The 25,561-nt window shown below is 41.1% G+C and overlaps 1 protein-coding gene across 1 annotated transcript in view; it reads right to left on the reverse strand.

Moving 5' to 3' along the window:
• LOC311234823 (myoferlin-like) overlaps positions 1-19,750 on the reverse strand; it is a gene marked incomplete at its 5' end in the record, with an annotated part of 127,801 nt that extends 108,051 nt beyond the window's left edge. The window contains 8 exon segments of the mRNA XM_084322067.1: positions 2,300-2,330; positions 3,305-3,355; positions 4,776-4,838; positions 6,471-6,599; positions 8,379-8,551; positions 17,822-17,918; positions 19,143-19,251; positions 19,734-19,750. Of these exon segments, the coding sequence (XP_084178193.1) occupies positions 2,300-2,330; positions 3,305-3,355; positions 4,776-4,838; positions 6,471-6,599; positions 8,379-8,551; positions 17,822-17,918; positions 19,143-19,251; positions 19,734-19,750 (670 nt within the window).
• Positions 19,751-25,561: the final 5,811 nt, after the last annotated feature.

Here is a 25,561-nt window from a genome sequence, read left to right on the forward strand (position 1 = left end):
ATGTGGTGCTGCAGCCCTGAGAGAGAGAGGGAGCGGGGCTCTGAGACCAGACACCATGTGGTGCTGCAGCCCTGAGAGAGAGAGGGAGCGGGGCTCTGAGACCAGACACCATGTGGTGCTGCTGCCCTGAGAGAGGGAGGGAGCGGGGCTCTGAGACCAGACACCATGTGAGCTGCAGCCCTGAGAGAGAGAGGGAGCGGGGCTCTGAGACCAGACACCATGTGGTGCTGCAGCCCTGAGAGAGGGAGGGAGCGGGGCTCTGAGACCAGACACCATGTGGTGCTGCTGCCCTGAGAGAGGGAGCGGGGCTCTGAGACCAGACACCATGTGGTGCTGCTGCCCTGAGAGAGAGAGGGAGCGGGGCTCTGAGACCAGACACCATGTGGTGCTGCAGCCCTGAGAGAGAGAGGGAGCGGGGCTCTGAGACCAGACACCATGTGGTGCTGCTGCCCTGAGAGAGAGAGGGAGCGGGGCTCTGAGACCAGACACCATGTGAGCTGCAGCCCTGAGAGAGAGAGGGAGCGGGGCTCTGAGACCAGACACCATGTGAGCTGCAGCCCTGAGAGAGGGAGCGGGGCTTCGGAGATCGGGCCTTCTCTCGCACTGCACCCCGACTCTGGAACTCCCTCCCTCAGTCCATCAGAGACTCCCCTACACTCTCCACCTTCAAAGCTCGCCTCAAAACCCACCTGTTCTCCCTCGCCTTCAACCCCCCCCCACCCTTAACCCCCCCCCTCCCCTCCAACCTGATTGATGTCTGTCTCCAGTCTTTTTGTGCTATCATGCTGTCTTCCCTGTTCCCCCCATGGTCTCATGTTCCTTTTGTTTTTGTTTCTTTGTTGTTTCTTTGTTTTTGTTTCTTTGCTTTCGTTTCTTTGTTTGTACTCTTGCTCCCGACTACTGTCAGCGACTTCGGGTTATTGAGAAGCGCTATATAAATTAAATTAATTATTATTATTATTTACCATGTGACCTTCGTGAGCATCACTGGGCCATGGACCATGTTCGCTGTATACAAACATGTTCGAGCCAATCAGCAACACCCGCTGGGTCACGTGACTAAGCTGCCCCCTACCTGCGCGAGCTGCTGCGCTAAAAAGAAGTACGACGGGGTTCTATGGAGAAACCTGATGGCACTCCCCTGAGTAAAAGTAGTTTTCAAACGAAAACCTTTTACATAATCGTCGCTGGCGGAAGAAAACCTTGTAACTCCCAAAAACCCAACTTTTCCGGAGATGAAAAAAACGAACACAGATTTGAGGGCGAATAGAGTGTTACTACGAGGTTTAGACAGATGATCGGTGCTGCTTTCCCATTGTTTAAACTTTGTAAAACCACACACATCATAATGGAGGATGATCTACTGAGTTGATTTATACAAACATTTAAAAGATTTAGTTACAAGGTTTTCTTCCGCCAGAGACGATATCTAGCTTTGTTCCCATGTGCAAAGAGTGCGTTTGGACAGTCGGCCTTCTCTGTTACAGTAACGGGGGCAAACTTATGGAACTCTCTGCCTACTACTGGCTTAAAACTGGAGTCCAATGCCAACGTCTTCAGCAGAGGACTCAAAAGTATGGCTGAAATCAAAGCAGCAGTGCTCATTATGTAGACGCGGACTGGTGTTGTTGTTTTGATCACGGACTCTTGCTCTGGTTATTTGTTGTTCTGATTTGTGATTTTAATTCAGTATTTTACTGTTCATTTTATTACATCTTTTAGAAAAGCCTCAATGGACTAGTGTTGAAAACTATAGCACTTGTGCTATAAACACGCAAAACAACGCATTTTAAATAAATGTTTTCATTCATTCATTCATTCATTCATTCATTCATTCATTCATTCATTCATGGATTGATTGTTTAGAGATGATCGCTAGCGTGGCCAACAAATGCAAATGTATTGTAGTCCGCCCCCGTTGTTCTGACCACGATCGATGCACACCGAGTCTGACCAGGTGGACAGCGAACCGGTCTATTCTCCAGATGGTACAAGTGGACTGTTGTCGATCACTCCTGATTCACCGAGTACTGAGGTTCTGTTGCTTTTATTAGTATGTTGTATACAGTACTTGGGATTCCTCGTGACTCTGTTGGTACAAGTCACCCGGTGCCTGTGGCGCTCCGGAGGGATGTAGTGAAAGTTATGAATGTATGAACTATGGTTCTATGAATCCTGGATGACCCCCAAACGACCCCTGAGCCGACCCCGACCCCTGAGCCTGAGGCAGTCCGAGCAGATCTGGAACCAGCGGCAATAAGAGACAGAGTAGATATGTTGTTATGGGGGAATGACTAACCGGGTTCATCGTAGATATAGCTCACATCCAGCTGGGTAAACAAAGAGAATAATATGATTAATAAAGATACATTGAACAATGTAGGCCGCCTGCGGCTTCATCACAGTACGTGTATAAAGAATCCATTTAGACAGTATCTCTCAATGAAGGAATAACTTAATGTTGGGTTCTATATCAGTATGTGGCAGAGTTTAAAACCTTGATTGATTTTGCAAATCAAGTCGCACGTGATTTAATTGATGTGTCATCCTTGCGTTAGATTTAGCTCATGTACACTCGACGTGTGGGAAACCTCTGTAGCCTTTTCGAGTTGAAATAGAGGTTTGAAATTAAATGTTTCCAATTAGGGATGTCCCGATCACATTTTTTTGCTCCCGATCCGATCCCGATCATGTGATGTTGAGTATCTACCGATACCGATATTTCCCGATCCGATAAAAAAAAAGAAAAAAAAGTAAGTAAATTCTTTTATTTTTTTTAATCCCAATTTCTCACATTACATTCACCCTGAATGTTGACGTTATCCAGGTGAAAAGTTAACTTCATTCAAGCGAGGCATTGCAATCCTTGACATAAATAATTTGATGTATAATTAAATCAAAGGAAATGCGTTTGGGTCTGAGAGTGTGGCTGGTCTGCCGTTCTGCAGCTGGATACTATTGGTTTGTTTTGGCTAAATTCTTCTGCTCTGTGTGACAATAAATAAATGAATGATGATATGCTATTTAAAACCAAAACGAAGGCGTCAGTATGAGTTTAAGACGTGAACATGGTCATGTTTGTTGAAAAAAAATAAAAATAAAAATCTATTTTTTTTTATTTATTTTTTTATCCCGATCTTCGGAAAATCACGTGATCGGATCGGGACATCCCTATTTCCAAATGAATCAATCGTTACGTCACATAATGGAATGAATCAGTAGGTCATATGCAGTATAATGTTTCCGATGGTATGAATCACTACAGTCACATGTAACCGGTGGAAACAAATGCTCCATTCTTTACCTTGAACTCCCCCATCAGACTGTCTGCTCGGAGGGAACGGGAGTCGTAGACCTGTACAACGAGAGGAACCAGACATGGAGCAGATTCAAACAGTACAGCTCTCTCCAGTCAACAGATGCTATGGGGAATGTAGTGGGTTTAAAGCAGTGGGCTATTTTTACAACATGTACATTAAGGGTTTATGATAAATTATACAGTATACTTTCTGGACGAGCAAGTCCTTTAACCTTCTGTAGTGTGGTAGTGAAAGGGTTAACCCTTTGTAGTGTGGTAGTGAAATGGTTAGTGTTAGTGTGGATAGTGTGGTCACTATGAGTTGAAAATGGGGGACCCTGATGTAAACAAGACAAACGTCTTTCTCTGGTCTGCATCCCCTTAACAATTGTGTGTATTGAGCCGTACTGTATTGTACCCATTCTGCAATCTGTTAAATAAAGTTTTCATTCATTCATGGTAGTGAAAGGTTTAACCCGTTGTAGTGTGGTAGTGAAAGGGTTAACCTTCTGTAGTGTGGTAGTGAAAGGGTTAACCTTATGTAGTGTGGTAGTGAAAGGTTAACGTTCTGTAGTGTGGTAGTGAAAGGTTAACCTTCTGTAGTGTGGTAGTGAAAGGGTTAACCTTCTGTAGTGTGGTAGTGAAAGGGTTAATCTTCTGTAGTGTGGTAGTGAATGGGTTAACCTTCTGTAGTGTGGTAGTGAAAGGTTAACATTCTGTAGTGTGGTAGTGAAAGGGTTAACCTTCTGTAGTGTGGTAGTGAACGGTTAACCTTCTGTAGTGTGGTAGTGAAAGGGTTAACCTTCTGTAGTGTGGTAGTGAAAGGGTTAACCTTCTGTAGTGTTGTAGTGACAGGTTAACCTTCTGTAGTGTGGTAGTGAAAGTGTTAACCGTATGCAGTGTGGTAGTGAAAGGGTTAACCGTCTATAGTGTGGTAGTGAAAGGGTTAACCTTCTGTAGTGTGGTAGTGAAGGGTTAACCTTCTGTAGTGTGGTAGTGAAAGGGTTAACCTTCTGTAGAGTGGTAGTGAAGATCACTCAGTTTATTATACTGTACACTTTCTGGAAGAGTGGGTCTTGTAGACTAAAAGTAAGCTTTTCATAACTTTCTCAACCCATCATAGCTCAAAATGCAAAGATAGTTTACTCTAATGTCAATAAACAGGGCAAATGTAATTGAATCTTCCACAGATATAAACATTTATAAAAAGAAAACTATAAAGGAAGGAAGAGTCATTGTGTCAGAACACCAGCATTCTATGCTCTGGGAGATGCATGGAGAAGCTAAATATACCAGATTAGAGTGAAACACTATCCCAGATTCCACGTTTTAGATTTCCGTCATGGAAATCTTTTGTTTACGTTTAGATAGATAATGGATTGGGCCTTTTTAAAGGAATGCATGGCATTCTCTTCTTTCTATCTGCCCAATCTGGAGTGCTTCAAAAGCACAGCAATCGTCAGTCATCAGTACTCACCCGAAAAGTGATGTTCTCATCCAACAGGTCTGAGGGGAGCATGTTCACATTGTAGAAGAATAGCTGAAGGACCGAGAAGAAGAAGAAGAAGAAGGAAGAACTGAGAATATATGTGTTTCTACAAATACAGACAGTACCATGCACATCATAAATGTTTATGTCAGACAGATCCACACAAACAAACTTTATATATATATAAATATATATACGGTATATATATTAGGCCTGTCCCGGACTATATAGTCGACTTTGATTTCCCGAAATTTGCCAATAGTCGACTGGTAGTCGACTACATCCTGAATGCAAAAAAGAAAAGAATTAAATAAAAACATTATTTGTTATAAAAAAAAGATTCATGGGGGGGGGGGGGGTCATTCCATTTGGGCTGTGGGGGGTGCTTAATGTCTGAAGGAGTCGACTGAAGGCTTCTTGTTCTCTGCAAAAGCATGCAATTGGTCCACTGATGGATACATCTTGATATTTGTCTAGTCTAGTGTGTTCATTAGACGGGTGAAATCCTCTTTCAGTGCCTCTGTGCCTGTTTTCTTAGGCAGTTAGCATCCCCGGTATGTGTGCCATTAGCGTTAGCCAGGCCTCTAGGCCTGTTTGCTTTTGGAAAGAATGATTAAAAAAAGAATAATAATAATAATAATTATAATCTTTAAAAAAAAATTGCATTCGACTAAGAGGTTGGCAGTCGACTACGGCTCCTTCCGATCGATTAGTCGACTATTCGAGGTCAGCCCTAATATATATATATATAGCCCTAATTATGTCATTGCTAACGGCTAGATATTTGCCAGTCGCGGAAGGCTAACATTATTTCCAGGCACAAAAGCATTAATTCCGAAGGTTACATGCTTGATGCTCGAAATGTCTGAGCTTCCACATTAACGTATGGTTTTGTTTTTTACTAAATAGCGAACGTGTGAGATAATCCTACAAGCGAGCTACTAGCTGGCTGCTGACATATATATCTCAAAACACAATTTTCACATTTCTTAAGGTAAACATCATAGGACTTACAAGGCGAGATGCTTATGCTTTGGCATGGACTGAGATAGGGAGGGAAAATGCATACGACAAGCGAGAGGAAGCGCAGGATTCTGCTTTAACATTCTGCTGTTATATAGCGTCTGCTGAGAAACAAACACAGAAACACAGAAACGGGACGTTATTGAAGCAGGAGAAAGAGACCGTCAAGGGGGTCAAATAGCAGAGACAGAGGAGGACAAGGGGTTTAAAAGGACACACAAAACGTAAAGAGTATAGGGTTGGGTACCGTTCCAATTTTTATTTTATTTCGGTAGTAAAAACTAAGCCCACATTTCTCAATTTCAAGTGTGTATATATAATATAATAATTATATGATATAATATATATATATTTGTGGAAAAGGCTCCCTGGTGTCTAGTATAATACACTCTTTGTGTATTAAACCGAAACGTGGTACCGATTGATCTAGCGTGCATCGTGTACTCGGTAGTACCCATGTTTAATTCTGTATCTACACTCGATGTGACTGTAAATGAGGGGAGACCTTCCGGGTTTAAAAAATAAAGGTTTGAAATTAAATTAAAATCTTGGTCGGCACCCAACCCTACTAGTAAAGAGGCACCTCTGCAAAAGCGTTTCTCGGAGCGGAGAGAAGTGAACCTCGCAGCAGAGTGTAGCCTATAGTCTCATCATGTTTACCTCGTCAAAGAATGGATTGTTCCCCCTCCGTATCCTGGTCCTGTGGGTCTGTCCGCACACGTTCACCTTGACCACCGGCTTGATGTTGTTCCCGGGCAACTGCCGACCCTCGATCACTCGGACACGAATCTGGACGTCGTGAAAAACAGCAGTGAGACGGCTGGACGAACACTGTCTGTGACTATAGTTCACCAGCCGGATCGCTCGTGAAAAGCTGCCGTTGATCAATCAATGTAAATAAGATCAATACTGGACCCCGGACCTAGAAAATACATTAAGACACACATACATCGTATGTGTGTACGTCCTTCATTCATGGGGGGGGACGGGGGACTATTTATGACCCACTATAGCGAAGGGTCAAAGTGGGTATCAAACAGGAGGGAAGACTGTCAAGTTTGAACAGAGAAGGTAAAGACGACTTTGAACTGTTGAACAGTAATCCAGAACTATTTTATTGCACTGTAAAAAGTATATATTTCATCTACTCTATTCTGCTATTTTATTGCACTGCTCTATTTTACTCTGCCTATTTTATCTTACTCTTTTTATTATTGTCTATTTAAAACTGAATCAAACCATAAACAAGGTGGCCTGTTGGGATGTTAGATCCTAATGTGAAAAACTGTGATTTTATACGTCTGCACTTTATGTGCTCATTTTATGTCTCTTTTCTGTTGTGAAGCACTTTGAGCTGCAGTTTCTGTATGAAAGGTGCTATACAAATAACGTTTATTATTATTATTATTATTATTATTATTATTATTATTATTATTATTATTATTATTATTATTATTATTATTATTATTATTATTATTATTATTATTATTATTATTATTATTATTATTATTATTATTATTATTATTATTATTATTATTATTATAGCATGCCACGAACATAATGGTCTGATGAGCACCCAGGTTTAGGACAGCTCCAGGGAAACTGCTCTCAGGACAGAGAACTACAAGCTCCAGGGAAACTGCTCTCAGGACAGAGAACTACAAACTAAAAGCTGTACGGAATGTCATTTTCTTTTTACATTCGAAGCTTCTATTGAAGTTTTCAAATGAAGTTTCGAATGTCTTTCGAATTCTTATTTTTTTAATAAAAAAAATAAAAAAGAGACATATAATATATCCTCAAACTAAATCCTCAATTTGAATAAAGTGATTAATCTTATTAAATTAGTATTGTTTTTTTATTAAATCAACTTTCTTTAATGAATATAACTCGTCACTTTCGTCAACATAAATAATCCAATGAGAGCTCACTGTTGGTACGAAAGTGATGGTGACGTCTTGATGGAGCGCCGAGCGGATGCAGACAGGCTACATCATTTATGATAAATGTTTTATTTACATCTTTATGACGAGTCATGTGCACTATAATAGTTAATAGTATAATACTATAATATTAGTGTAGCCTAATCTTTATCTGCAACTGTGAAGAAAAAAACCCCATTGGTTTAAACAGAATGAATAGAGGCATTAACATTTTTAAATAAAAGATTAATCGAATGTTGATTTAGAATTCGAATGTCAACGTTATGAATAGGGATGTTCAATATTCGCTTCTTCACCGATATCCGATATACCGATATTGTCCAACTCTTCATTTCCGATACCGATATCAACCGATACCGATATATGCAAGGTTTTAATTTTGACAATAAATAAAATACGAATTTGTTCTTACTTGCTTTCCTGGGTAAATAAAGGTTAAATAAATGTAAAAAAAAAAAAAAAAACGATACCGATAATTTACGATATTACATTTTAATGCCAATATCGGTAGGCCGATCATATCAGACATCTCTAGTTATGAATGAAGCTTCGAAGCTTCGAACTATTGGGTACAGCACTAAAAAGCAATCAGGAATGTGTAATTAATTAATTTTGCACACGATACCTGAAAGTCCTGGGGCTTGTTGCTCAGAGTTTTATTCCTCTTGCGGCTGAGACGGGGCGTCCTCTGGGGCGCCGGGGTCCCAGGCGGGCCTGATGTGGGGCCGGCCTCTGGACCCGCCGCCTGACCCCCTCCTCCCAAGTCCTCCTCCCCCTCTTCCCCCTCCTCAGCCCCCCCTGTGAGGCCAAACCACCCACATAACAAGTACATATAAAATACATAATGCATAATGAAACATAACAAGTACATATAAAATACATAATGCATGATGACACATAACAAGTACATATAAAATACATAATGCATAATGAAACATAACAACTACATATAAAATACATAATGCATAATGAAACATAACAACTACATATAAAATACATAATGCATAATGAAACATAACAAGTACATATAAAATACATAATGCATAATGACACATAACAAGTACATATAAAATACATAATGCATAATGAAACATCCCTGTGTCGCCCCCCACCACCCCAACAACAGCCTGTTCAAGCTGCTGCGGTCAGGCAAGCGCCTCCGCATACACGCTGCAAGAACAGCGAGACTCAGACTCAGCTTCTTCCCCGAGGTCATCAGAACATTGGGTCTCATTCACCAACGGACTTAGGACAAAATATCTGACAAATCTTGGTCTTAGCGCGCACGGCCGGACTGTAAGAAATAAAAGCTGCAAGAAAACGGTAAATGTCTGGCATCAATGGTTTCCAAATACTTACGGTCAAATTACAGTAAAATCAAATACATTTACAAATTACAACCGTTATTTAATGGTTAATATTTTGATAAAAGGTCATTTACTGTATGTTTATGGTATTTACACTTAAAGTAGAAAAACAAATGTAATCTGTAAAATAATACAGTGAATTTCCTGTGAAAAAACATTTATTTTTACAGTGCCACTTAAGAAATTTTCGGGCCGATTTTGGGATTCACCAAATCTTGGAATCGGTCCTAAACTCTCATTGACTGTCCCCTCATGTGCACTTTACCTGGACTTGATAACCACTATATGTTACCGCTCATCATGCACTTTATTATTTAAAATATTCTGGTACAGTGTTATGTGTTACACGTATATTGTACTACGGTCTGTGGGAGCCCCCCTGAAATTTCGTTGTATACTTGTGTGCAATGACAATTAAAAGTCTATTCTATTCTATTCTATTCTAACTAAGAGCAGGATTTAGGACCCCTGAATAGCAGTCGTAAGTTGACAGACTGGTGTGCGGCGTGTTCTTAAGGGCTTTATTTGGGAGGAATCATAGTGATTCCTTCATGTCAACTCTACAGGCCTCCTTAATTAATTAATTAATCATAATTTAAATAAATATGACAATATTTGTACGATAAAAAAGCACATTTTATATTTAAAGTCATGCCTCAACGACGCATTTGATGTGCGAAAATAAATAATAGCACTACACAAACACTCCAAATGACATTGAATGAATAAATAAATCAGATAAATGTTGTTATTATTTATTGCTGTTCTTATTTATACTTTTGGACATTTGCTTATTGTATACATTGTAAAAGCCAGTGGATAAACATTCCACTGCTCATCTTACCGGTATGATGTTGCGTGTGACAAATAAAACCTTGACCTTGCAGGTGGACTTGAACAGCAATCATGTACATTGAACCCTGCCATCCAATTAACAGTGAGCAATCACGCTATTTAAATGGTCAACTCTGCACCCTATAGGCTTACACAATCCGGGTGAAGACGGCATTGGCATTCTGTGGCATTGAACCACACATCCTGACTTGCACTCTCTCACACACACACACACACCACAAAAAAATTCACTTTATGAAACATAATTGTACATTAGTATAATTATTGTATAGTACTTTACCTGAATTCTTAAGATTAGCATTGTATTGTATTTTATTCGTATAACTTTTTAGCGTGTCTATTTTATTATCTATTCTATTTTATTATTTGTATCTTTGCATAATCGAGGCGGGCAAGGCCACCTTCATTTCACCACACGTCTTGTGTCTGTAGGTGAGAAATAAATGCAAGCAAATGGTTTTCAAACTAAACGACAAAAGCATAACAGAGTCCACTGGAGATTAACACAGTATTCCACTGAAATTGACTTTTAGGTTGTAATTCCGCAAAAGTAGATTTCAAATGTCCTAAAAATTGCCTAAGATGAAAGTCAGTTCGGATAGCAAAGAGGGGCTATGTCAACTTAGTAGTGCGTTTTCAACTTCTATCACAGAGTTGTTTACACAAACCTACAACTGTAATGTGTCTGTTCTGCTTCCTGTATTACATACCTTCTCGTTTTATTTGGTTGTTTGTTTGACGTGTGTTTGAATTATTTCCCTTATAGTACCTCTGTGAAGTATGTATCGTCTGCCTCTTTTCTATTATATCTTATTGTTTTGTCTCTTTCCCCGTTACCCTTCGAGGGGCCCTTTTGTCCTCCCGCCAGGCCGTCGTTGTAAATAAGAATTTGTCCTTAATTGACCTGCTTGGTTAAATAAAGGTTAAATAAATAAATAAAATAAAATAAAAGTTTTTTTCTCCATGGGGCTACATTAGGGTGACCACCTGTCCCGCGACTCGCGGGACAGTCCTGATATTGGGCCGTTTGTCCCGCGTCCCGCAACAACAAAACAATGTCCTGCAATTCAAAGATAAAAAAAAATATATATATATTTTTTATCTTTCAAAGATTATTATTTAATTTTTTTTTTAAATGTTGTTAATTTAATGCCTCGTTCCAATACCCTCTTATATTTAAAATAAAAAAATCGGGCGACGTCACAAACCAATGCATTGCGCAGCCGAGCAATAGTATCCATCTGCAGGACCACAGCACCGACACATTCAGGACCGCGACACTTTGCGGACCCACACTCTCCAGACCCTCGCTCCCATTGGCTGATTTGGGTCACGTGACCGTCCCACCCAATGGCTGAATTGGAGTGGGACGGTCACGTGACCCAAATCAGCCAATGGGAGCGAGGGTCTGGACAGTGTGGGTCCGCAAAGTGTCACGGTCCTGAGAGTGTCGGTGCTGTGGTCCTGCAGCAGGATGCATCTCCAGCCGAGGCTGCTGAGCAGCTCACTCGAGTCGCGCTGCCTGTCACCTGTCCGAGCCGGTGTTCTGCAAAATTCTACTACTCTGCTGAGAACTGCTGCCGTAGCACGAATCGCCTATATCTTTTGACAGCTGGGTGACGTCACCCTATAGTTCACTCCGAATTCCAACAGGTGTACCGACATTTTATCATCTACAAATACATTCGGCTGCAAAGCCAATTACATGCAAATATTTACATGCATATACAGTTCAAAAGGTGCAATGAAAAACATATGTTTAAGATATTGTTTAAGATATATCAACAACAAGTATGTCATAAATGTCTGGATGTAACAGTACTGTATATCTGTATGTCATGTGTGTCATATGATGAATTGAAAATGGGGGACCCTGATGTAAACAAGACGAAAGTCTTTCTCAGGTCTGCATCCCCTTAACAATTGTGTGTATTGAGCCGTACTGTATTGTACCCATTCTGCAATCTGTTAAATAAAGGTTTCAATCACTCAATCAATGGACAGGGCGACACGGTCTCATCAGAAAAACATAAATAAAGTACTTAATCGACCACAGGAAAAAAGGTACACAATGTACGGTATGTTATACAACGTATAAGTTATATATTTAGGTCTGCACCGTTGTTTATTTTTCCTCATATTATATATATTATTGGAAATATTATTTCCATATTCAGACTTCATTTTATTGCCTATATTTTTGTCTTTCTTCTACTACCCTGCCCATACCTGTACCTCCCCTCCCCCCTCCCCCCTCCTGCTATGATGCCCGCATTTCCCCAAGGGGATCAATAAAGGAATATCTTATCTTATCATATCTTATGTGCTAATTTCTATAATAATAATAATAATAATAATAATAATAATAATAATATATGTAATATTATTGTATAGTATATATACAATAATATTGTAATCTATGTGTTGTATATTCATGATTGTGTAAACATAAGGTTTGATTGGAAAACGTACACATTTTAAATCTTCTCTTTGTGTTCTGTATATCTCTGGCATAGTAATAAACAGTGGTTCGTACTCAAGCACTGTACTTACGTATAATTTCGAGGTACTTTACTTGAGTATTCAAATTGTATGGAACTTTGTACTTTTACTCCACTGCATTTGAAAGGAAATATTGTACTTTTTACTGAAACCCACCAGTTACTAGTTACTTTGAAGAAAAATAGTATAAAACATGAAGACAATGTACTTTAAAAATGCAAGCGTACCAACATTTAGAGAATGTGGTAACTGGACCACACACCAGTTCAGTTCAGAGTATTTATTTGCCACATGGAATCATACAATCAGAGTTTCTTCATTACACAATCATAAATATCATTCCATGGACAAAAGGAGCAGGAAGAAGAATAAATCGTATAGTTACCTGCCCCTTATTCCTAAACTAAACAAGTATTTACTTAATGGTCGGCGTACAACCTAATTTACACAAATACTAATTCATACCATTATACAAGAAACACACAATCCACAGTTAAACAAGAAAAAATTAAATAATAATAATAATAATAATAATAATAATAATAATAATAATAATAATAATAATAATAATAATAATAATAATAATAATAATAATAATAATAATAATAATAATAATAATATGACAGTCACATAACCTTTAGAGGTCAGTGGAGCCAGGATTGCAAAACCGTTCCAAAACCAGGAAATGCAAGAACACCATATAAAATGTGTACTTTTACTTTTGATACTTAAGTACGTTCAATATCAAATATGTTCCCACTTATGTTTACATTGAGTCGTTTAGCTGCCGCTTTTATCCAACGCGACTTACACAACAAGTCAGCTGGAGGGGTACGACTCTGGCAGCTAAGGGTCAGTGGTATTGTTGGTCAAATAGTGTCCAACATGAGTGCTACACTCTGAGTGCATAGTAGAATAGACATATTAGCATGATAGGTAGTAGTATAGGGATAGTAACATAGTAGTATAGTAGATAGTAGTATATAGACATATTAGCATGATAGGTAGTAGTGTAACGGATGGTATCGTGAAGTGCAGTCAAGAAGGGCTGGGGTGAGTAGCGGTGCTGTGGGTTAAACTCACTCTCACATCCTCAAAAGACACATAGACACGTTACAAAGTAGTGAGTTCACCTCTTGGTATAGCGCTCTGTGCTGTGGCCCGCGGCGCGGGAGACCCGGGTTCGAAACTCCCTCGGGGCATCGAAGTTTAAGGTGACGATGTCACAACCGTTACAATGGTATAGGGATAGTATAGCATAGTAACATAGTAGATAGTAGTATAGATATTAGCATGATAGGTAGTAGTATCGGGATTAGTCGATGACGGAAAATTGGCCGGGTTTCAGCTGATCTGACTGTGGTGGTGTGGAGATCGTTCCACCGTGAGTGTGGAGAATAGCCTGCTTCTCTTTGATGACCCCCCAGGAGCCCGGAGAGGAGTGGGTCTCACGCAGGGGTGTAAAGTACTTGAGTAATTGTACTCCGTTACAATACTTAAGTACTGTTTTTGGGGGATTTGTACTTTACTCGAGTATTATTAGGTTTGTATGGTTGTACTCAATTACATTTCAGAGAAAGAAAACATACTTTTTACTCCTTACATTTAAAATGCAGACCTACAAAGTACAAAGTACAAATCTGGCAGGTCCAACCATTTTAATTAGTATATTTGTTTCTCTGGCCGAACTAACGTTAACGTTATTAATCCTGCGGCAACACAATTTATTTAAAAACAGCCAATCAAATCCCCATCGATGGGAAATGAACCCGCCCATACCCCATGCTGATTGGTCCGTGTGCAAGACTAGAAAGCGGGGGATCTTTGATTATCAGAAGAATAGACAGTCAGAAAAAAGGTTTTTACTTTGACTTTTTAGTACTTAAGTACATTTAAAAGTAGAAACTGTGTTTTTAGCCAGACACTCTGACTTTTACTCGAGTACGATTTTTGAGACGGTACCCATACCTTCACTTAAAGGAAAACTGCAACATTTTGGGAAATTAGCTTATTTGCCATCTACCCTGGAGTTAGACAAGAAGATACATACCTGTTTTCTTCTCTGTGCATGCAGTAGGAGTAGGAAGACGCGCACCGTTAGCCTAGCTTAGCGTCAGTCACTGGAAGTAGGTTCCTCCATTAGCCTATAGTTCCCAACGTCTTCCTACTCCTACTGCACGCACAGAGAAGAAAAAGGTCTGCATCTTCGTGTCTAACTCCAGGGTAGATGGCAAATAAGCTAATTTCCCAAAATGTTGGAGTTTTCCTTTAAGTATAATTTCTGGGTACTTTTTCCACCCCTGGCAGGCGGCCAGAAGATCTTAGAGGCCGCTGAGGTAAGAGGGGGCTGCTGCCCGTTCCCCTACTTTCACTCGAGTCGAATTTTGAAGGATACATTTAAAGGAACTGTGTCGTTTTTTTTTTTTTACTGTTATGGCCTAATGGTTCTGTGGGGTAGAATAGAGAAGTGCCAGCCGTGAGCGGAGAGGTTGTGGTCTAAATGCCCCCATGATGACTCAAGTTTAACGAAATACTTATCTTGTAAATGTTGACGTGGACAACAATGTTTGTGTACTTCTCTTTCTTCCAGCATAGCGCGGCCCGTAACCACGGCAACCATTATTTTGTACAGTACATTCGAGAATCGAGAGATTTATTTGTCACATACTGTACATATACACGAGACATACACGAGTGAAATGAAGGTGATTATGGTCTTATTACTGGATCTTGTTAACAAGTCACTGTAGAATATTAATATAAATTTTTTATATATAAAATGTTATACATATATATATATTTTCTATATTGTTATATTCAGATCAAATAGTTTTGCCTATATTTACATCTTTCTACTAGTGCTGTCAGGCGACTAAAAAAATTTATTTAATTAATTACAGGATTTGTAATTAATTAATTAATCTAATTAATCGCATTTTAATCGCATAATCATTTTAGGCCTGATATTTTATATTCTATAATCATATTTCAAATAGCATGTGTCCGGATGGCAGAATTCAGTACTGTATCCACAAAACCTTCTGTTTAATTATCTTCCCTTTATTCATTTGCTTCGATTTGTCAGGTCTGGTCAATTTTGGCATGGTGTTATTCACAGTCAAAGATAAAAAAAAAAGAAAAAAATTATTGAATTGATATTCTCATTTGGTTCATTACAATTTCTTCAAGCCTAGTAACGGACACAGTATTTCTGACACTGGGAATACATTCCCTGAGATCCATAGATGTCCCTAGAATCAGATACCAAGAACATGCAAATATACCATTTAAAAAAAAAAGTTTGTAAATGTTTATTCTACGTTCTTATGGAATGAATGAGATTTAATGAGAAATTCTTTTAAAAATTTATTTGAGTTCATTTTCATAACGCGATAATTTGCTGTGTAATTAATTAATCTAATTAACGCGATAAACTGACAGCCCTACTTTCTAGTATTACCCTGGCCATACGTGTACCTGTACCTCCCCTCCCCCCTCCCCCACCCCATGCTGCTACGACGCCCGGACCTATCTCAAACCCTGCCCTCTTTTCTTGATCCTCCAATCACAACTGTCGCTTACCTCGGACAAACAAAGCTTGTCCGAGGCAAGAGGCCGTTGTGATTGGAGGATCAAGAAAAGAGGGCAGGGTTTGAGATAGGTCCAAGGGGGATCAATAAAGAAACATCTTTAATTTAAAAAGAAGTGAAAGAAGAACTCGAAGAATTTAAGAGGAACATTAAACCAAAAGTTCATATAAATAAAAACAACGAAAGAGCGAACGTCACACAAACCACAAGAATGGGGGGAACTGAGCGGAGAACACGCTGGAACGTGGAAGTAAACGATTCAATCTTCTTCAATCACTGAACCGTGCAGCGCAGAAAACCACAGGACAAGCCGACAAGCTTTTTCCCTTCATCCAACGGAGAAGGAACACCCGCATGACTGCGTTACACGCAACACACTCAAGATAGAACGGACTACGTATTTACGAATATCTATCTATATCTATCTATCCCCTGGGCCCAGGAGTTCGAAACTTTTAATCCCTATTGATCCGATCCGATTTTTAAATCCCATTTTTTTGTGATCCAGGATCAGACAACTCGCCAGATTTTGTCCCGGTATTTCAAAGCAATCCAGGATAGGATCACCGTGATCCAGATTCAGACTTTTCAAGATGACTAGATCCTGAATATCATCAGTGCTTTAATCCTACCGATCTCCATCTAGTGGATATGGAAAAAAAGGAAGACAAGGACCACATTGCAGAGACATCTATAATGTCTAATTATATTGTTAAATACATAAAGGACATAAAATCATAATGGAATTGTAATAAAAAAAAAAATACCCGCTAAGAATTGTGTATTATTTCAGTTAACAAACTTTGCCATCTTATTTATATTGAAACATATTTTAAAATAAATTGTATAGTACATTTGGCTCTGGTAATCCACTGGAAATCCACCCCTCTGGTGGGATCAAGATAATACATTTTTTTTTGGGATCAAACTGATCCCAATCCCGTGTTGTCGGTTTGAAATACCCGTTTTGAAGATTTGATCCAGATTAAAGCTTGGATTTGATTTCCTGATCTGATCGGATATCAAAGTGATCCTGATCCTGTTTTTTGGTTTTGAACTACGCAAAATCCAAATCTGATCCGATCAGATAGGGATTAAAAGTGTTGAACTCCCAGGCCATCAGGACGCTCACTGACTCTACAGTATGTAACACCATCAACCCGTCCATCTACACTCACTTGGTAGTGCGGCGGTGAAAGGGTTAATCATGAATACGCAGCTGCCTCCCCGCTTCAGCTTCACTGCTTCCTGCCTGCCCGTCCGCGTCTATTCGAAAGGCAACCGGTGCATGCTTCCGCGTTTCGCGTTTTGCGCTCTGATTGGCCACTGCTGTTTCTGGTCGCACCAATCGTGTGACGCCTGTTTCTACACTGGTTAAGCTCTAAAGGCGACTCTTTCGAAGTTGGTTAAGGTTAGAGTTTGTCTTTAGAGCAGCGGGCGATAGAACGCCAGCCCTGATTCCAAACTCTAACCTTAACCAACTTCGAAAGAGTCGCCTTTAGAGCTTAACGGTGATAAACTAGGCGTTAGGTAGTTTGCTGCTGGTCGAGGCGGAAATGGGCGCGTCACGCGATTGGGCGCACATGTCACATGACCAGAAACGTCAGTGGCCAATCAGATTAGCAAAACGCATGAACCGGTTGCCTTTCGAATAGACGCCGGCCCACTGGAATTAATCATTTAGTCATTTAGTCATCAGACGCAATATCGCGGCGGAACTAAACTCATCGCAAGCTTACAGTAACGTAACCTACCTGAGTCTCCGTAAGACGTCTCTCTGTCCGGTTGGTCGTTAAAGTTGGGAATACTGCTGGGAGGAGCCTCATAACCAATCAGAAGACTGATGGTGGCCTGAGGTAAAAAAAAAAAAAAAAAAAAACATTTCCATGAGCATTATAACATACAGTATAGTACAGTGTTATTTCAAAATAGATAGATAGATAGATAGATAGACAGACAGACAGACAGACAGACAGACAGACAGACAGACAGACAGACAGACAGACAGACAGACAGACAGACAGACAGACAGACAGACAGACAGACAGACAGACAGACAGACAGACAGACAGACAGACAGACAGACAGACAGACAGACAGACAGACAGACAGACAGACAGACAGATAGATAGATGATAGAGAGAGAGAGAGAGAGAGAGAGAGATAGATAGATAGATAGATAGATAGATAGATAGATAGAGAGAGAGAGAGAGAGAGAGAGAGAGAGAGAGAGAGAGAGAGAGAGAGAGAGAGAGAGAGAGAGAGAGAGAGAGAGAGAGAGAGAGAGAGAGAGAGAGAGAGAGAGAGAGAGAGAGAGAGAGAGAGAGAGGGAGAGAGAGAGAGAGAGAGAGAGAGAGAGAGAGAGAGAGAGAGAGAGAGAGAGAGAGAGAGAGAGAGAGGAGAGAGAGAGAGAGAGAGAGAGAGAGAGAGAGAGAGAGAGAGAGAGAGAGAGAGAGAGAGAGAGAGAGAGAGAGAGAGAGAGAGAGATAGATAGATAGATAGATAGATAGATAGATAGATAGATAGATAGATAGATAGATAGATAGATAGATAGATAGATAGATAGATAGATAGATAGATAGATAGATAGATAGATAGATAGATAGATAGATAGATAGATAGATAGATAGATAGATAGATAGATAGATAGATAGATAGATAGATAGATAGATAGATAGATAGATAGATAGATAGATAGATAGATAGATAGATAGATAGATAGATAGATAGATAGATAGATAGATAGATAGATAGATAGATAGATAGATAGATAGATAGATAGATAGATAGATAGATAGATAGATAGATAGATAGATAGATAGATAGATAGATAGATAGATAGATAGATAGATAGATAGATAGATAGATAGATAGATAGATAGATAGATAGATAGATAGATAGATAGATAGATAGATAGATAGATAGATAGATAGATAGATAGATAGATAGATAGATAGATAGATAGATAGATAGATAGATAGATAGATAGATAGATAGATAGATAGATAGATAGATAGATAGATAGATAGATAGATAGATAGATAGATAGATAGATAGATAGATAGATGATTCACCCCAATAGCTTGTTGTTTCTCATTGACCAAGGGCACATTCTTGGACGGGAGGGATTTAGCGTGACCACTAGCCAAGTCCCTCAAAGAAATCTTAGCTGAGCCAATGAACCTGAAAAACAATGATAATTATTATGACTTTGCAATAAATGACCTGAAAGACTTTGGCATGAATGTACAGTAGTCACCTATTAATGGCAGGAATGGTTGCACATGAGAGGGAACTGCAGGTCGTGTTGCAACAGGAACATAATTATGAAGTAATCTGGGTAACGGCTGCTTCCATGTTCTGAATCATTCATACCCATGTGTGCGTGTAGACGACTGAAAAACTACTTGGGACGTCTATTTTCTTTATTTATCTTTTATTTCGACAGGTAGTCTCATAACCGATAGGGCATACATTATTTATACATTTATATTCAGAGTTAACTTTACACGGTTTAGTTCTCATATTTTTATTTTATATTCAGATTTCATATTCTAATTTCATCTTTTTGTCTTTCTACTGAATGTGTAGACATGCATGAATGTGTGTGAATGTGAGGCAAGTTGTAAAGCTCTTTGGATAAAAGCACGATACAGTTAATTTACCATTCAAAGAAGGCCATCCCAGTTTCCTATGAAACACAATGGAGTGAGACATGTATCTCTAGTAGGGGGTGTGTAACGATGCCACCTCACAACGATTAAATTCGATTACGATTCTTCAGGCAACGATTCAATGCATCATGAAATGTCTTCATTTGACCACGATTCGATTCGATTCGATTCATTTTCTATCAGTTAATTCCCCCAAACAAATTTGAATGCACAAATGTGGCTGGGGGAACTGATTCACTCAGCATGAATGGACTATAGGTCAATAATTTTTTTTTAAACATTATATAAAAAAAAAAAAATTGTATTTTTTTATTTCGATTCTAATCGATTCTAACATTTTCAAATCGATGCAGTTGAATCGTCACATTAGGATCGATGCATCGTTACACCCCTAATCTCGAGTGATAAAATGCAGTGCGCTATGATACACAGCATCTAGGGGTCTTAAGGTGGAGCTGTCACTATGATACACACAGCATCTAGGGGTCTTAAGGTGGAGCTGTCACTATGATACACACAGCATCTAGGGGTCTTAAGGTGGAGCTGTCACTATGATACACACAGCATCTACGGGTCTTAAGGTGGAGCTGTCACTATGATACACACAGCATCTAGGGGTCTTAAGGTGGAGCTGTCACTATGATACACACAGCATCTAGGGGTCTTAAGGTGGAGCTGTCACTATGATACACACAGCATCTAGGGGTCTTAAGGTGGAGCTGTCACTATGATACACACAGCATCTAGGGGTCTTAAGGTGGAGCTGTCACTATGATACACACAGCATCTAGGGGTCTTAAGGTGGAGCTGTCACTATGATACACACAGCATCTAGGGGTCTTAAGGTGGAGCTGTCACTATGATACACACAGCATCTACGGGGTCTTAAGGTGGAGCTGTCACTATGATACACACAGCATCTAGGGGTTTTAAGGTGGAGCTGTCACTATGATACACACAGCATCTAGGGGTCTTAAGGTGGAGCTGTGACTATGATACACACAGCATCTAGGGGTCTTAAGGTGGAGCTGTCACTATGCTACACACAGCATCTAGGGGTCTTAAGGTGGAGCTGTCACTATGATACACAGCATCTAGGGGTTTTAAGGTGGAGCTGTCACTATGATACACACAGCATCTAGGGGTCTTAAGGTGGAGCTGTCACTATGATACACACAGCATCTAGGGGTCTTAAGGTGGAGCAGGGAGCCTGTCACTATGATACACACAGCATCTACGGGTCTTAAGGTGGAGCTGTCACTATGATACACACAGCATCTAGGGGTCTTAAGGTGGAGCTGTCACTATGATACACACAGCATCTAGGGGTCTTAAGGTGGAGCTGTCACTATGATACACACAGCATCTAGGGGTTTTAAGGTGGAGCGGAAGGCGTCACATGTACAGAGTGTCACCAACAATCAAATACAGACATATTTGACCTATCTCAAACCCCCGCCCCTTTTCTCCAATCACAACTGTCGCTTTAGCTTTTCACCACAAAAAGAGGGTGGGGTTTGAGATTGAGGTTCATGGTTGTACAACCAGTCTCCTAACTGGCAGTAGAAAAGCGTGATTTAGTAGCATAAGTAAAGCATGTAGTTCCTCTTTAAACATATTTGTTTAATTTTTTCTCATTTCCTCTTTCACAACTTATGACTAATGGAGCAACGAATCCCACCGGGGAGCCGTCGCTGTCAAACAGAGCTCACGTGAGAACAGTGAGCGGAGCATCCAATGACAATGAATGATAACCCACCATTGACAAATTAACAACTTCTTATTTTCTTTTTCTTTTTCTTTTCTTTTTTATGTGGGACACAACGGTTCAATAGATTTAACGAGGGGATTCCCAATGGGGATCATTATGATTGAGACTGATAACGAGGATAAAGATCCCCTCCACCCGTGTTTGTAACACTTTAAAATGTTTGTATACTAGGCGGCCTGGGTGGCGCAGTGGACTAAGCTCTCGTCACCAACGCAAGATACACTGGTATCGAATCCGGCTGTCAGCGTTGCCTCCGGCTTGGCCAGCCGTCATACTGGCTCGATTGGCAGAGTCAGTGGGAGGGAAGCCGGCGTGGGTGGGTCCGGGTCGCGTGAATATTAAAGGCAACCAACTTGTGTTCGGCTTTTCTCTGATTGGCCGCGCCCCCCCCGCCCCCACGCGCAGGCAAGCGCACGTCCCAAATGAAATCCAAGGAGCAAGCGAGCGGCGCGCGGAGCGGCAGGCTGCTGTTCCAACCAACTTGTGTTCAGCTGCGGTAGCAGTGGACATACAGTACACCTCCTATCTATGTTGGGATTATGTTTGGTCATGACAAAACAATAAAAATCGCTGACAGAGCTCTCATATTTGCGAATGCATAAACTATATCTTAAATTATGGCGGATATAGTTTATGCATTCGCAAAATATGAGAGCGCGCCGCTGTCATTGAAGGGCTTCCTACAACAGAGCACCGCCGCTGCTGCTGCTGAAGCTGTATCAAGCCGGCGGCGGTGCACGGACGCCGGGGAAAAACCACCGCGTCGCCCCGCTGGCGCTTCAGGCTCAGCAGCCTCCACGGGCGAAATAACATATAACGTTACAGTTCCACACTGATGTACAGTGAGTGTCTAATATGGCTGTCGCGAAGTCATGCCTCTCCCTCTGAAAGCCCATCCACGCTGTGTATCATAGACTACCAGATTCGCACTCGTGTATAAACAAAGCCCATACAGTTATGAAATGCGCTGAACTAGAAAGCGTAAAGTTATTATGTTTCGCGTTCCATTGATTAACGCCATTACCTGCTGTGCTGTAGCAAGCAGAGGTACAGTAAGTTACAGTAGGTGTAGGTTACATGTTTAATCAAAGCCCATACAATTTTTCATAATATTTCAAATATCATAATGATGTGTTTTCTATATTATATCCACAATCATTCATCTAAAAAATTGTATGGGCTTTGATTAAACATGTAACCTACACCTACTGTAACTTACTGTACCTCTGCTTCCTACAGCACAGCAGGTAATGGCGTTAATCAATGGAACGCGAAACGTAGTCTATAGTCTATGATACACAGCGTGGATGGGCTTTCAGAGGGAGAGGCATGACTTCGCGACAGCCATATTAGACACTCACTGTACATCAGTGTGGAACTGTAACGTTATATGTTATTTCGCCCGTGGAGGCTGCTGAGCCTGAAGCGCCAGCGGGGCGACGCGGTGGTTTTTCCCCGGCGTCCGTGCACCGCCGCCGGCTTGATACAGCTTCAGCAGCAGCAGCGGCGGTGCTCTGTTGTAGGAAGCCCTTCAATGACAGCGGCGCGCTCTCATATTTTGCGAAGCGATTTTTATTGTTTTGTCATGACCAAACATAATCCCAACATAGATAGGAGGTGTACTGTATGTCAAATGTCGGTCATGTGGTGGAAGTGTTTAGTACAGTCACACAACAGAACACCGCTGTAGAGTACAGTCACACAACAGAACACCGCTGGTTCGACCAGCGCTTTTGCCGCGTCTCTCTTTGCGCGAGGGCGTGTGCTAGTGGATTGATTGATTGGCCGTGTGGCCAATCAGAGAAACGCTGAACGAAAAGCTGAACACAAGTTGGTTGCCTTTAATATTCACGCGTCCGGGTCGTTGTAAAACAGCGACTCCTACAGTTCGGTCGGGGCGCCTGCACAGCGAGGGAAGGATCTAAGGGGGGTAGTGTGATCCTCCCACACGTTACACTCCCCCAGTGAGAGTCCGCGCTGCCAGGTGAAAAGAAGCGGTGGGCTGGGTACACATGTGTCGGAGGAAGCATGTGATAGTCTCCGCCCTCCCAGACCGACGGTAGGGGGTAGAGTGCGCAACGACCAGGAAGGGGATTGGCGTAACGACTAACATTGGGAGGGGAGAAAAACGGAAAAAGAAGGGGGGAAAAAGATAATAATAAAAAAAATAAAAAATGGTATACTGAATATCAAATTGTTTTGTATGGTTTTTCCACCAAAGATGTTCAATAGACCCGTTCGCTTCGTTTACAAACATACCGCGTTCGAGCCAATCGGCAACACCAGCTGAGTCACGTGACTAAGTTGCCCCCTACCTGCGCGAGCTGCTGCGCTAAAAGAAGTACGACGGGGCTCTATGGAGAAACCATGACACTCCCCTGAGTAAAAGTAGTTTCAAATGAAAACATCTGGATGTCATTTTGCCAAATCAGCAGCACGGCTGTGAGAGTGTGAGTCTTTCACCTGGCTGTGAGAGTGTGAGTCTTTCACCTTTTACACGTCTAGCTTTGGCATGGATTGACTGTTTAGAGATCACTAGCATGGCTAACTAATGCAAATATATTGTAGTCTGCCCCGTTGTTCTGACCAGGATTACCTTCCTTTCTGCCCGGGTCTGCGCGTGCATATTCGTCTGTGAACAGGTCTATGATAACTAACTACTGAAATGGGCTCAGCAGTATCTCGACACGTGTGCTCTATTTTTTGCCCTCATTGACAATGTAAAGATCTATGAGGCCAGTGTGTCTGACTCTTAACTGCACGGGCTACAACGTATGACGTATATTCAGAGTTTTTTTTTTTTTTTTTTTTTTTAATATCTTTCCCCCCCCCCCCTCCTTTTTCCGATTTTTCTCCATCCCACTGTTAGTCGTTATGCCAATTCCCAACCCCCTTCCTGGTTAATGCGCACCCCCCCCCCCTACTGTTGGTCCGGGAGGCCGGAGACTGTCACATGCTTTCCTCCGACGCATGTGCAGCCAGCCGGCAGCCAGCCTGGCCGCGCAGATTCTCACCGGGAGAGTGTAACGTGTGGAAGGACACACTACCTCCCTCCAGATCCTACGCTCGCTGAGCAGGCCCCCCGACCGAACTGTAGGGTCGCTGTCCACAACGCCCAGGACCCACCCATCAGCTTTCCCACCCCTAACACTGCCAATTGTGTTAGTGTGAACGACCAGCCAAGCTGATAGCAACACCGAGAGCTGGATTCGAACCCAGCGTCTCCAGCGTTGATGGCAAGCGCCTTGCCCACTACACCACATAGCCGCCCGTATATTCAGAGTTAATTATTGTTTACACTGTTTATTTTTCTCATATCTTTATATTCAGATAAAATTGTATTGCCTATGTGTATGTCTTTCTACTATTACCCTGTACATACCTGTACCTCCCCCCTCCCCCATGCTGCTATGATGCCTGTATTTCCCCAATGGGATCAATACAGGATATCTTATTTTATCTTATGCCTCACTTCTTCCCCTGAGCTAGTTAGCCTTCTCTTTTTCCAGCTAAAGTCAAAAGTACGTAAAATAAAGTGTTCAGAGTAACAGTGAGGTACAATGCAGAAATGGGATGAGGTACAAACTTAGGGTACGGTGCAATGAGGTATGAATTGTAGTGCAAATCTCTTACTAATAAATATAAAAAGTGTGTTAAAGTGTCTAAAGTGAGTAAAGTGAGTGGGTGATGAGGTGAGTGTTTGTGTGTGTGTGCTGAGTGTAGATGATGGGTTGTTAGTAGAGTCATTAAGCATCCTGATGGCCTGGGGATAGAAGCTCCTTCTGAGTCTCTCTGTGCTGGCCATGAGACTCCGGTTTAGCGCTTGCCTGACCGCAGCAGTTGAAAGAGGCAGTTGTTTGGGTGGCTAGAGTCTTTGATTATTATCTCTGCCTTACCCAGGGCTCTACAGTGCGAGCATTTCACTCGCATTTGCCCCTTAAATAGATTGTGCAAACCGGACAATCATTTAGGAGCATGGTGTGCGAGTAATGGTGTTGGGTAGTGGGCGTGTCAAAGCGCAATTGTCATTTCATAATATACACAGAGC

This window comes from Notolepis coatsorum, assembly GCF_963971535.1.
Source record: "Notolepis coatsorum genome assembly, chromosome: 9".
NCBI lineage: Eukaryota > Metazoa > Chordata > Actinopteri > Aulopiformes > Paralepididae > Notolepis > Notolepis coatsorum.